Genomic DNA, 14414 nt, shown 5'->3' on the forward strand with positions numbered 1-14414 from the left:
GTCCAAAATTAGGTATGGACCATATGCAAGCTAAATGTAGCAATGTGGAGGAAATGAAACTAAGAAAAGGACGAAGATGTAGAGCCTTGGTAAAGAAATTAGCTACCTAATCCAAAGATGATAGGGGCAAAAGGCGCCTGTAGCTTGGTCAAGCCATGTAGATGAAGATTGATAGTTTGCTAGGCCACTGTTAGAAAGCATGTCAAGACAACATTGTAAGCCCTTCATCTATGCATATCGCAGTAAACTGATAATATGCTTAAGAAAAATTTTGTATGTCTCAATTGTCTAGAAGCTTAAATTATATATATGAAACCAAACTCTAGTAGAACCTTAAGTATTGCCTCAATTTTGAACTGGATGAGAAAGCAAATGGTTAGCAAGTTTTGCTACCAATGAAATAAATTTTGGGAACTGCAAATCATGTTTTCAAAATGTACACAATCAAGCCCAGTTTGGACTTCGACGTTGAACCATTTGAGACCCAATTCACCCACTTGACCTACTTTCCTAGGTACTTCCTACGCCTAAATGTAGAGAATTTTAATATTTAGTAGTTACAGAAACTCACTTCGTAGGGACTCACTCCACTGGAATTACCAATTAATAGTTGCTAGGTGCTCTCGCTTGTATAGATTGTGACTCACCCACATCAAAACACTATAAATAAAGTGCTTCATACGCCATCGGGTAGATTTTTTTACTTATATATTGTTAATCTGTTAAAAAACATACTAACTTAAACATTAGATTATCTTTATGTGTACCCTCTATACTTTTGCCTTCTTATTAGACTGACATCACTAGCATCTACGCTATTTATTCAAGAAGAGTATTAGAAACAAAATCTTAGTTATTGACTGAAATTTATTAAAACTTACAAAAATACGAAGAAAAAAATTAAATTAAGAGTAACAAAAGGTAAGACTCACATAATTTGTATAATTTTTAATCAATTTTAACAAATAACTAATAATGCATTGAAGTGTGTGTGTGTGTTTCTTTTTTTCAAAAAAGTGTGTTATTAACACTGGTTCTGTAGTATCAAACTCAGGACAAACCACTGACGAATAAATACTATTTTTTTTTAAAAATCTGTAAAAAAAACTAACAAAAATGGTTATTTTCAAAGTAAATTAAATTAAACATCCTTAATGGTTTTTATAATTAGTTGAACCCTCTTAAAGAAACTCATGTGATCGGGATATGAGCACAGGATGCAGAACGCATGCATGGGGTCACTTGTCAAATTTGTTATAATCATTGTGGGTAGGAGTGCATTTATTAGTGATTAAGCAGATTGGGCTTGTTTGCGACCCAAGTAGCCTTATTTCTTCCAACAATATTGGATAGCGTGGGAACCACATTGGGCCTTCATGCTACGACAACCTTTGTCCTACATACATATCTGCTTTCTACAGTCAACACACTTGACTCTAACTGGCCTGACGAATCAATAGTAGTTTATGGCAGAAATTACTTGGCAGAGTAAGTAATGGTAGGGTCACAACGCAACATTCATGTTTTCTCATCTTTGCCCTTCAACCATCACTATCACTTTTGTAATAAAAAAGACGGTGACGTTTTCCAACTCTATACCTTCAATCCTTAATTTATGCAATTACCATGTACAGCAATATATACAATCCCACATTAAAAGCGCGCTCCATTAAAAGATTACTCATACTTGTCTCCCCAAAAATACACTACTCTTACATGCTATGGAGTACCCTTAGTTCTAAAGAAAGATACTAGTTAAGAAAGAATAAATAAATATTAGCTAAATCGTTCCACTTTTATAATCATAAACTTTTATAAAAATATTTTATTTTAGCTAAAAGATGGCTGAAATAGAAAATGCAAGGCAAATGCTACACTGACAAATGAATTAAAAAAACAAATTAAAATTATTATTATGACATTCGCACCATAATTTTCCACATATTCTATTTATTAATTTCTTAAACAAAAAGATGACTTGTATAAAAAACTAATCCAGAATTTAAAAAAGTATAAAACAAAAGTCATGCTACCAAATGCCTTAAAGGTCAATAAATAAACTTTTATTAAATTTAGTGTACCCTGAAAATCAGTGTAATGCCACTCTTTTATGAAAAAAGGAAATCTAATTTTATTTATGGATCCAGTAGTTAAGAATACCGTTCATAATGCTTATAATGCAGAAACTATTGTGAAAATTTACTCTATTTAATTGTATATAAGCAACAGTCAAATTTCTTAACATACATAGATTCTTAATAAATATTCAGATTTTAATGATATCTTGTGTTAAAAGATATTATATATATATATATATATATACAAAAAAAAAATCTTCTTTTACTATTATAAAATTAAAAAAATTTATATTTAATCTGAATTTTTCTTTTAACTTATATTTAACAATAAATAAAATAATAAAGATATAAATTAAATAAAAAAATTTAAATTTAATATAAATTTTTTTAAAGATCCTATCTTTTTATTTATATATATATATATATATATATATATATATATATATTAATTAGCGTGAGATTTTACTTATAAAAGATATTTTATGTGCTTATGATGATGGTCTTCGAAACAGTTGACATGAGTGCATCATACTTCCCAAACTACCAAGTTTTCTTGCCCCACAGATATACTGTACGATGGAAGACTTTTAGGATCCATGGTTCCGCAAAAAGAATCAAGTGTGAACAGCCACATCGTCCATGTGTGTGGCATGAATTCTCAAAGAGACTATGCTGATGGGGGAAGCATGTTGAACAGTTCACCATCTTGAATGCATACATAGATGGAGTCAGTTGCTGAATTTGTGCCTTAGTTAATGCATCACAGGCCCATGAGAAAGGGATGTTCCCAACAGTTGCCTTTTCCAACCCTTCTTTTTCCCTCATCACTTCCATCATCATCCCCCCATAAACAGTTCTCAAAAACCACTTTTCTGTAGCGAAAAGTCAAACCACCCTTGCTTGAATTGAAACTTCAACACATAATAATATATACAACCTTAAAAATAAGGACTATACCAATTCCTGTCCTTTCCGATAGCTTTTTACACGTATCACCCTATTCCGTCCTTCTGTCTCCTAAATTGTTTTAATTAGTACCTTCCTATTCTTAACGAATTAGCCATATATTCTAAGTAACAAACGAATGTCTCGGACACATTGAATATCTAAATGACCCATTTCAATCTTCATTTGGCTGGTAGACAAATATAACTAAAAGGATTAATATAGAAAGCAGCAATAAAGCATTGAAAAATGAAAATGAATGGAGAAAGGTTATAGTAATAAAATTTTAATTATATTATTATTTTTATTAAGTTTGGAAAGAGGGTCCCCATGTGATAAAAGAAAGGAAATCACAACAGAGATAGGTGTGATCTCAACAGAAGTGACGCAAGGTACACAGTCACCAAACTCAAGCAACTATCCTTTCTGTTTACCTCGAATGGCTTCTCAGTAATGTTGGACCACACCTATATTGAGGAGCTTCCGGGAAAGGTTGCAGCTTTTTGTTGGGTTCTAACTTTGATCATGTGGCTCCTACTCCAAGGAAATCAATAAATGGAGGGGGAATTGCATCTGGGGGGTCACTGTTCAGGGCTTCATCTCTGTGTTCTGCCACTGATGATAGTGAAGGTTCACTGCCCAATATCTGTGCTGTGGAATTTGAGAAACCGTAAAAATTGTGATTGTTTTGGTGTTGCATTAGCATCACATATTGTTGAGGGGGATAATGAGGGTAGAAATCAGATGGTTGGTGATGATGAGAATGTGCATCACTTGGCCTGTCCCAGCATCTGTTCTGGCCAAAATACTCCCCCACTATGTCATTGCTTCTACCACCTGAAAATCCAAATAGCCGTGTGAAGCAATAGAAAAATGTGCTTTATGTATGCAAGTTTGAGAGAGAAGGAAAAAATGAATGGTTTTGCTGCAACCAAAAGGGAAGGGTTGCATCAGTCACTGTTGTAGACCAAAAAGAGAGATAAAAAATAAGACATTTAACTTGGTCTTTGAACAGTATGAAAAAAGTGAGCAAAAAGCTTATGAATGAATGCTTGAAACAAAAACATGAAAGTCAGTAAAAAAAAAAAAAAAACATATGGCATTAGTTGCAGGAACAAGAGAGGGTTTAAGTGGACACGCACCAGAAATGAAATCAAGTGGCGTTGGTTGAGCATACAAGCCAATATGAGGAGGGGCCAACTTGGTGGTTGAGATTGCTTCTTTGTCACCAGTCATGTGGGGTGAACCATTTAAGCCATAATCAACCCCACCCCCACCATGGAAGGAGGCAGCAGCATATGGGAAAGTAGCAATGTTATTGCCAAGTCCTCCATTTGTGACATTGAGACAATAGTGTGGTGGTGGTTGTTCTGTAACTGCAGTGGCTGCTGTGTCTCTAGAGACAAAGCTACTTGTTGTATTTTCCTCTACTCTTCTGTATACAGATTGGCTCAGCCTCCTCCTCCTGTAAGCACTAGATTGTTCTCTGTACTTTCTGGCCATTATAACGTGCCAGTGGTTCTTCACTGCATTATCTGTTCTCCCAGGGAAAAGCCTTGCAATCATGGCCCATTTGTTGCCATAGATTCTATGTGCCTGCATTAGCCTTTCTTCCTCTTCTTCAGTGAATGCTCTCCTATTAATCCTCGGGTCCAACTGATTGAACCACCTCAGTCTACAACTCTTGCCTTCAAACACAAAACATCCCCAAAAAAAGATCTCAACATAAGAATGTTAAGAAAAGAAAATGACCCAAGATACATATATATACTCATTTAATGATAAAAAGGACACCACCAAAAGAGAAGAAAAGATAAAAGTTCTTTTAAGAATAAAGGAAGTAGAAGTTCATGTATGCGTATGTTATAATGCTATATAATATGATAAATATTATTTTGCACTAATTTTCACACCTGATCTTCCTTCTAACTTCTCGGCTATGAGGTTCCAGTTTTGAGGCCCATAAAGAGCCACAAGTTCCTTGAGCTTGGAATCTTCTGCAGGTCTCCAATGCCCTCTTGCGCAAAGTTTGGAATGCCCAGTATCTACAACCTCTTTGCCACTAAGAGAATTCTCATTAGGGTTCTCTTCGTTAAAGTTATTAGCATTAAGGTTAACTTTGTCACTGTCTTCTCCAACCCCATCATCACTACTATCAGACCCTTTACCCTCCTCCACCCCATCACTGTTGGGGTGTTCCTCAAAGCTCCTACCAAGACATTGCCTCATGAAGGGTGAACCCCAGCTCGTAGAGCCATAGCAATCTTGGTGGGATGAAGAAACAGCTGAAACCACACCGTAGTTAGAGCAAAGAGAAAGAGAATCCATGTCAGCATGAACCATTCCCATCGAAGGAGAGGAAGAAGAATAAGAAGATGAAGATGGGTATATAACACTTGCTGGCCATGCCTTCATTTTTTTCTTTCTATGTATATTGGAAATGGGTATATGAAAAAGAAAAACTTGTAACAAAATGGCAAAAAATATAAATAAAGAAAAAGAATATTTTATGTGACGAAGATGAGTAGTAACAGGAGAGCAAAGTTTGACAGGACAGACAGTGAAGGGGAAGAAGAAAAAGCAGATTTTGCAGGAAGGAAGCGAGAAGTTAAAAGAGCTAAAGTGCTTTGGTTTCAAGTTTTAACAGATACCTACACGGATTCTCCACTCACGGTCTCAAATGAAACCATTGGTTCAATGAGAGAGAGAGAGAGAGAGAGAGAGAGAGAAGTAGTTAGGTACCCAGACTGAGGCAATGACCCTGGCATTCTTCATTTAACCAGTTGCTGTCATTATATCACTACTATTTATTCTATTCTTTTAACAAATCACACCTCACTCACACGTGTGAGAGTGAGAGACAGGGAGAGACTCTCTCTCTCCATTCATGGGGGGTTGCAGGGTCTTAGGCTGTCTCTCTCTAAATTGACAAGAAAGACACTTATGTGATGGGTGGTTGCTTCGCCTTGTGCCAGCATCAGGGACACCTTTCTTTTCTAAACACAATAAATTTTAAGCCTTTGCTTTGCTATAGCTACACAACACAACCGAACAACCCTTGTCATGTTCATATACATATACACTTGCACTAACCAGTAAATGACCCTATAGTGCCTATTCATAACCTGTCCTTTTCTCTCTCTCTCTCTCTCTCTTTCAATATCTGTGTCCCCATCGCCATCAGCATCACCATCACCATCACTGCTTAGTCCCTCTCTGCTTGTGCTTGTGTTTTTCGCTTGTTCTTCTGCTTGTGTTGTTATTAACTAGATGCAATTTAAAGAGGGTTCAGTAACCTTGGTTTCAGTTGTGGTAACCACTTGAAGTCGACCTAACAAACCCAACACTTTGGTAAGGAAATTACATCTAGTCTCTGTACATGTGGGTCGTCCCTCAACTAATTCACTACATTTCTATAAACCCTTTTTTTCATTTTCTTAAAACTCTTTTAAGGATCCATATATTCTTATATGATCAGTTCAGGATATATTGTAATTTTATTGTTATATATTGTTTATTTCGATAAATATTTTTTACTTTTCTATTCATAAATTATTTATACTTATTAATACTTACTGTTGTAACATATATTTTAACAAGTTTTAATTTTTTCTTCATAGGGGGATGCAGATTTTAATCTTAGGACACTTTTTATTTGAATTATTTACTAAGGAAATAACATTTTTTTTAAAAAAATTATGAAAGTTGATAAAATTAATTATTTTATTAAAATAAAATAAACATAATATATTTAAAATACAAAATGTTGTTGAAAATTTATCTAAACTTCTCTTTAATAATAATAATAATAAATTAGTAATAATAATATACGCGCACATGAATCAAGTTGTTTTTCGGTAGTTCTTATCCGTTACTCCATTTAATTCTTCAAGCATTAAATTTTATTAATCTAACCATTAAATTAAAAATTCTTCTTAAATATACCAAATCTTAAAAAAATTATATAAAACATTAATTAAAAATGTATTAAATATTATTATTTTAATATTTATTGTCTAATTTTAAAATATAAGGAAATATTAATTGTAAAATTTCGTATTAATAAACATACAATTATGTAAAACTTTTATATATAAAATCAACATAATACATGACTTTATTTATTAAAAAATTATATAATAACAAATTATGAGTTTTTGTAAATTTATTACTTTATTTATCAGTAAAACTAATAAAATCAAAATTTATAGAGTAAATAAGCAGCACAATTTCCATTAAGTTTCGATTATTATTATTATTATTATTATTATTATTATATACACATGCGCGTATTGTTATTTAAAAAATATATAATAATTATATAAATTATAAAATTTTGATATATTTATGATTACTAAAATCATTTTAAAATTATATATATATATATATATATATATATATATATATATATTAGTTCTACGCTTATTCCTTATATGTATATGTATTTTTATATTCTTAGAAATTATTATTAGATTTTAGTATGTATAATTTCAATTATTTTAATAATACTAAAATAATCATGTATTTAAAAATAAGATTACTATAATTTTCTTAGAAACAATTGATTATTTAAATTTTAAAATATTATTTTAAAATTAATTTTTTTAAGTATTTTATATTAAACAATTAAATCTTCTAAAAATATTTGTGTCATTTTATATTTAAAAGAATTACTTATTATCACTGACAATTTAAAAGGTGAAGTTAATTTATTGAACTTTTAAAATTGATAGATTAGTCTAATAATTAAAGTTTTAAAGTTTAACTTCTAAATTTATCTTTCATGTATTACTCTTTTTATAATATTTTAATTATAAAATAAGATTATAAATTAAGAAATATATAAATTTTTTAAGTTCAATTTTAGAAAGATTGTGATGACAGCAAAATGGCTCAAGTGTAAACGCCTTTTCTTACATAGACTATCTAATTAATAGGTAAACCTTTCTTACATAAACTATTTAATTAATAGGTAAACCTTTTTTACACAAATTATCTAATTAATAGGTACACTTTTTATAAAAAAGAAGTTGATAAGTTAGGATTTATGTAAATGGATTTTCACATGAAAGAATAAAATATATTTTTTTATTTGAGCATTTCAAGTCCTATAAGTGATGTATGTTACTAACGTAATTAATGAAAAATGATCTATTTTATTTGTGACTACAAAATAAAATAAATATTTCAATGAAAATCATGTAGTATTGAAATTGAGGATGATCTTTTTATCAAGACATCATAATTACTTTAGATCGCTCTAAATGTAGATAATAATTTATACATAAGTGATATTACAATGATGAGATTTGCATCAATTTATCGTATCATTTTGTATTCATAAAAAACAAACAAGTCTCAATCACACGTAAAAAAAAATAGAAACGATTAACTTTAACATATATTACTTTTATATTATATTCTTTTTATTTATCTTTTTTCTTATCCTTTACTTTAATAATTTTCCTTTTGATTTTTTAGTGTCTCTGTCAAAGTAATAATACTATTAATTATGAATATTATGCAATAGATAATAAACTTACAATTAAATATTATTTGATCCTATTTTAATGTACTTTTTAATATTAATTTACATTAATTTTATTAAAAATATTGTATAAAATTTATTAATTAGATTATTTTATACTTTTAAATTCAAGTTATAAATAATTATTAAATTTAAGTAAATTTATCATAAATTGAAATAATTTATGTTTCAAATGAACGTTATCATTATTAAAAAAATAGAGTTATAATAGAGTGTTATATCACAACACTTAATATGAGCGTTATGACGCTCATTCAACAAAGAAAAAATAAAATTATTCAAGACTTTGGGCGTTCTAACATTGAAATAATAGTATTTATTTACAAAATAATGAAGAAAGACTTCGCAAGCATTTTAACGCCCATGTGACTATGAAGTCTATAAATAAATATCTTGAAAATTAATTTAAGAACATATATTCATTCTTTCATATTTTTTTACTTTAGGGTCTTCTTAGATTTAGATTTTCTCTCTCGATACTTATTTATATCTTCTCAAATTCTCTAAGAGATTTTATTCAATTAACATAGTGTTATTGTATTGTTTGGTTATGTTTCTAAATTAATGTACGATGATTCTTGGTTAAGCTTTGTATAATAATTTTGTAGTTGAATTTGATTTAAAATATTTAGCAATTTAAAAAGGATTATTCATGTTTTTATTGCATCAATTGGCTTAGGTCTATCATCATTGTGTTATTATATTATTTGATTGTATTTCTAAACTATTGTACGATGATTCTTGATTAAACTATGTATAGTAATTTTGTAGTTGAATTTCATTTAGAATTTTTAGCAATTCGCTAAGAATTATTTCTATTCTTAGTGCTTTAATTGGGTTAGGTCATTTAATTGATTGTATCATTAATGTTTATAGTTGTTAACATATATTGCTACAAATGTTTTTCTTTTTAATTAGAAAACATAGAAACATCTAGTTTTTCTAACTAGGAATTAAGGTAGGATATGAAAAACATCTAGTTGTATTATCTAGTGATTTGAACTAGGCAAATATAACTAGAAAACTGAGTTAAATTTGTTGTTTTTATTTTTGTATTATGTGATAAATTGTATAATTTATTTCTGCACTTAATACTTCTTTTTAAATGATTTAGTATAATTTACAATGAATATATTAATGTTATACTCAGAATAAGGATGAGTTTTGTAACACTTTAAATTTAATTTCAAATAAATAATAACTTCGCAAATTCGCAATAATAAAAGTTTTATAAAATATTTTCAAATAAGGAAAGAGTTACAAGTTTATATCAAATAACTGCTACAAGATCATTTCTAATACAACAGTCTCAAAATAACATGCTAAGCCCTATAGCAGTTCTATCCAACCTTTTACTGAGTCCAGTGCTGATCGTCTTGATTAGCTGAAAAATAAATGTAATGGTAGATACTTTACACTACCAAACACACAAACAAGTATAGAGTCTCACCTTGCACATAATTCATACTATTTCTAATACAACTCACACAATATAATTACAGACAGCATTATCACTCATTTCATTTCCATTCATAACTGATGCACTCATGGCACCAAAACATTCATGCACACGCGCGCTCACTGCACGTAGCCATGCTCACTATGGCACTGTGATCATAGATTCTCACTATGGATGGTCGTCGGTTACCCCCGCCTCACAGATATCACGTGGGTAGTCACGGGTCGCTCAGCAAAGGTAGTGGTCAGAGGTCTAGTAAGGAAGAGAGTGGTGCACCCGCTCCCACAGTCGGTGTCACCATCACTCCCTCTTCCCCAAAGTATTTCTACCGTCCTCATCTTCCACACCCCTAATGTATCGCTGAACCATTCACAGCACGTTACACCAGCGTTAATCACGCCTCATTCACACACATTACAATATTCATTCTCAGTATACAGCATAAAAGCCCATAGTCATACATAATACACGGCACTAGACCCTCATTCGTTTTACAATACCCAGCATAAAGCCTACATTCATTCATATTACACGGCCCTTAGACCCACACTTGTTCACAATAATCGTTTTCAATACACGGCACAAGTGCCCACACTCATTTACAACATAATTCATTTCAACCACACACACGATATTTTCAACATAGTTCACATTTACATTCCTCATTCATTAAGTATTAACATACTCACACCACACAACACACAGCAAATTCCTTCAAATACATATTTCCTACCATCTATCTCAACCACATTGCAATATTCATCAAAATACACGACAATCAAACCCAAAGATATAGGGTAGAGTCTTCCCCTTACCTTAGATTGAAGACCCACACTCGAATTCAACCACGAAAGTGCTCTCCTCACACGAATTTCGGCCTAAATACATGGAAGAATTCCATGAGAACCCTGGAAAATCACAAAAACAGAGGAAGGTGATGAAAAACAAAAATCATAACCATTAAAACTCACCTCCAAGTATTCTCCACACGGATTCAACCTTCAATCTTGCTCCCGAACGGCTTTGGAGGTAATTTAATCGGTAGAATAGGGTCTTGGGTAGAGAGAATTGAAGAGATTTGGAAGGAAAATAGGAAAATGAAATCCCAATCCCTAAACCCTTTTTAAAAACTCCTCTGGTTGCGACACTCTTGCTACAGCGAGATATTCTTGCTACAGTGAGATATTCTCGCTACAACGACTTCTTTTCTCGCTACACCAAAAAATTCAGACAAAATTGCACTCTAGTTTCTGCAGAATCTCACTGCAACGAGACTGTACCCAAAAATACAACCCAAACTGTGGCTTTGTCGCTACAACGACAAGGCGACAGTTTCATCCTTCTCTCCCAATGCCCTCTAGCTACAATGAGAATCGTTTCGCTGCAGGGAGAAAGGCACAGTTTCATGCCTCATGCCTAGGGCCTCTCGCTACAGCAAGAATGCCCTGCAGCAGCATCCACACTTAGCCTGTTTTCAACCTAATCAATCCAATCCAATTATATATATTTATATACACACATCCATACACATTATACCCACAAACATCATCATTAAATATTCAAATATAAATTACATCATTCACATTTATACGTACATATAAACATATATACATATATCAATAATAATTAATATTACAAAAATTCGGGGCATTACAAGTTTTGTTATGGTTCAGGCTAGCTAGATAAAGGATTTAGGATTTTAGTGTGATCAATATAATTTAAGGTCATGCAATGTTTATGTGAATTTATTAATGGACATTTATTTTCATGAAATAAGTCTAAAAAAAAACCCTATGCATGTTTTGCATTTTTTTTTTTGTATTATTTTGTATCCATGCTTATGCATTCATTTCATATGTATTTTGCATGAAATCATTCAAAAACAAATTCATATCAATTACTAACAAACTAACACTAAATTTTTGCTACCATTGCCAATGATTGCGATTCCAATTTCAAAAACAAATTCAGATCAATTACTAACAAACTAAAACTAAGTTTTTGCTACCATTGTCAATGATTGCAATTTCAATTTCAAGAAACTTCAGAAAATTTTTGTTTGAAGTATTTTTCTTTTACATTTTTTTAAGTTTGTTTCTTTTTACACTCTTAGCAAAATTTTCATTTCAAATTTCCATGTACATAATTTTTCTTTTCCTTTTGTTTAGATCAATTTTTACAACTCTAACTTTACTATTTACTACCTCTTTTCTCTCTAGTAACAATTCTTATAATTTTGGTAGTCAAATTTTCTTACTTATAATTATATTCATATACATAGTTGTGATTTTTCTTTTAAAATTTTAAAATTAAAAAATAATAAAAATTAGCACACTTACATTTCAGAAAAGAAAAATTTTGAACTTAATTGTTAAATGTTGAAATATTAAAAATCAATGTTGGAAAGCTTATATTCATTAAAATTTTAAAAGTATTTATCATATAAGTATTTCAACGTTGAGATTAAACATTACAACGTTTAATCATGTTTAATAACTAAAAATTAAAAAAGTAGTCAAACATATAAGCATTGAAATGCAATACTCTATAATTTTGAAATGATTTTTGGACTTTGAGCGTCACAACGCCTATAGAAGCATAATTTGTGGTTCAATCGGTAAAAATTATTTTGCTTTGACAGATCTAATTCTCACTTATTTATATGTAACACCAAGTGCAAAATAAAATTTAAAGTTACGTAATTTTATTTAAATATTAATAAATTTGATTAGGCTAATTCAAATTTTATAGTACATAAGATACAACATAACACTATAGATGACAAGGAACAATAAAGAATAGTAGTAAAGAATGTCATTGAAGGTATGGGTCATAAGGAAACTTAGCAAACAAAAAGGAAGGAAAATAATTCTAAATATTCATGGAGGATTGACCATGAGTAATATATGCAAATGAGAAATATATTGTGCAAAAAGTAATGTGACACAACTTCCAAATTAAAACTTTTGCGAATGAAATTGCGATAGTATTTTTATGAATAAGCAAGCACCATAATAACTTGGTTATAAGAAAATGTGTTAAGACATTGAGAAAATATATTTCCATGAAACATTCATAAGTTTTTTACTACATGAAAGTAAAATAAGATGTATAGTTAAAAGAAAACAAAATTTAAAGATTGGGCGAGAAAGAACAATTCAAAAGATTATGGGACTATTATTGATAATTTTTTAGGTGTAATCTAAGTTCAAAACTTAAAATGGATATTATTCTGAAGTTGTAGATCCACCATAACTGTAAAGATTATATATATGTCTTGTTAGGTGCAAATGTGACTATAAGACTGGATGAAAACCATTAAAGGTATTAATAGTGCACGTCTAAAAGGTTATTACATAAGACAATTGTATCAATAGTGGATCAACATGGCTAATACCTATATTTGAGTAATAGCTTATGCAGTTGTTAATGTTAAGTAAAAAAAAATTGAAAGTAATTTTTAACATTTTACATGAAGACTTGGGAGACTATAAACAACATGAATAAAATTTTGTTTGACCAGCAAAAAGTTAAGTTTTATGTGGGACCAACTTACCATATTTCTCTAATGTAGACTACTTTTCATGGTTTTTAATTTTTAAAGGACTAACATAGTTATATATGTATTGTGTTTAGAGTCTAATTTGCATGATATTTAATATTTGGAAGACTAAAGTACGTATCCATTTTGTTTGTAGGGTTTGATACTAGTTTTGGAAAAAGTTATGTCAAGTGCACAACATAGTTTTTGTATGTGACATTTCACGACCACTTTTCAAAAGAATACATACATATTTTGATTTATTCTATACAATTTATTCACTGAATTAAAGTTGATCAAAATATTCAATTCAATATGAAATTTGAAAAAATTAAATTTTAACACCTCAATGGCAGAGTAAAGCCTCAAAAAATATTTTCATAAGGTTTATAACCATAATTACCTATTGACAATTTATAAGTATATACAAAAGCTGCTCAGTATGAAGCTAAAAGTACAAACTTACAATATTTTTAAATATTTACAACTCATATCCAAATTTGTAAAAAATCGCTCTGTCTCACAATTGAAGATTATAAAATTTTCAAAGAAAACTATTTATCCAAAAAGAATGTCACTCCACTCCTATCATTTATCATCCTGTCCTCAATATGTGAAGTGGAAGCATTATGTATCACACTTACTCACATACTACCGTACGATCATCGCAACGCACATAACACACCAACACAGATAGAAAATATAAGGGTGAGCTTAAGAAATCAACAAGCGTGATCACAAGATATGAAAGTATAATATAAGGACTTATACAACTTTCATAATTTTCAACCAACAACACAACAATTGCAAATAACTCTCAACCCATCTAATGCAAATGCAATA

General features: G+C 30.4%; 1 protein-coding gene across 1 annotated transcript; it reads right to left on the reverse strand.

Moving 5' to 3' along the window:
* Positions 1-3546: 3546 nt before the first annotated feature.
* On the reverse strand, positions 3547-5351 carry LOC113859300 (transcription factor MYB35-like). Its single transcript, XM_027492107.1, has 3 exons — positions 4937-5351; positions 4166-4711; positions 3547-3860 (listed from the first exon to the last, which is right to left on the reverse strand). Exons 1-3 carry the CDS (start codon positions 5349-5351, stop codon positions 3547-3549), a joined length of 1275 nt encoding a protein of 424 aa, XP_027347908.1.
* Between the last annotated feature and the right edge of the window lie 9063 nt (positions 5352-14414).

The sequence above is a fragment of the Abrus precatorius genome, unplaced genomic scaffold, assembly GCF_003935025.1.
Source record: "Abrus precatorius isolate BTA unplaced genomic scaffold, Abrus_2018 Scaffold2, whole genome shotgun sequence".
Taxonomy (NCBI): Eukaryota; Viridiplantae; Streptophyta; class Magnoliopsida; order Fabales; family Fabaceae; genus Abrus; species Abrus precatorius.

What these genes read in the sequence shown, in the direction of transcription:
- LOC113859300 (XM_027492107.1), bottom strand. Translation starts at nt 5,351, where the DNA reads ATGGATTCTCTTTCTCTTTGCTCTAACTACGGTGTGGTTTCAGCTGTT. An exon ending in GAAGTTAGAAGGAAGATCAG is followed by an intron (nt 4,712 to 4,936) that starts GTGTGAAAATTA and finishes TTGTGTTTGAAG; the next exon opens with GCAAGAGTTGTAGACTGAGG. An exon ending in GCCACTTGATTTCATTTCTG is followed by an intron (nt 3,861 to 4,165) that starts GTGCGTGTCCAC and finishes TTGGATTTTCAG; the next exon opens with GTGGTAGAAGCAATGACATA.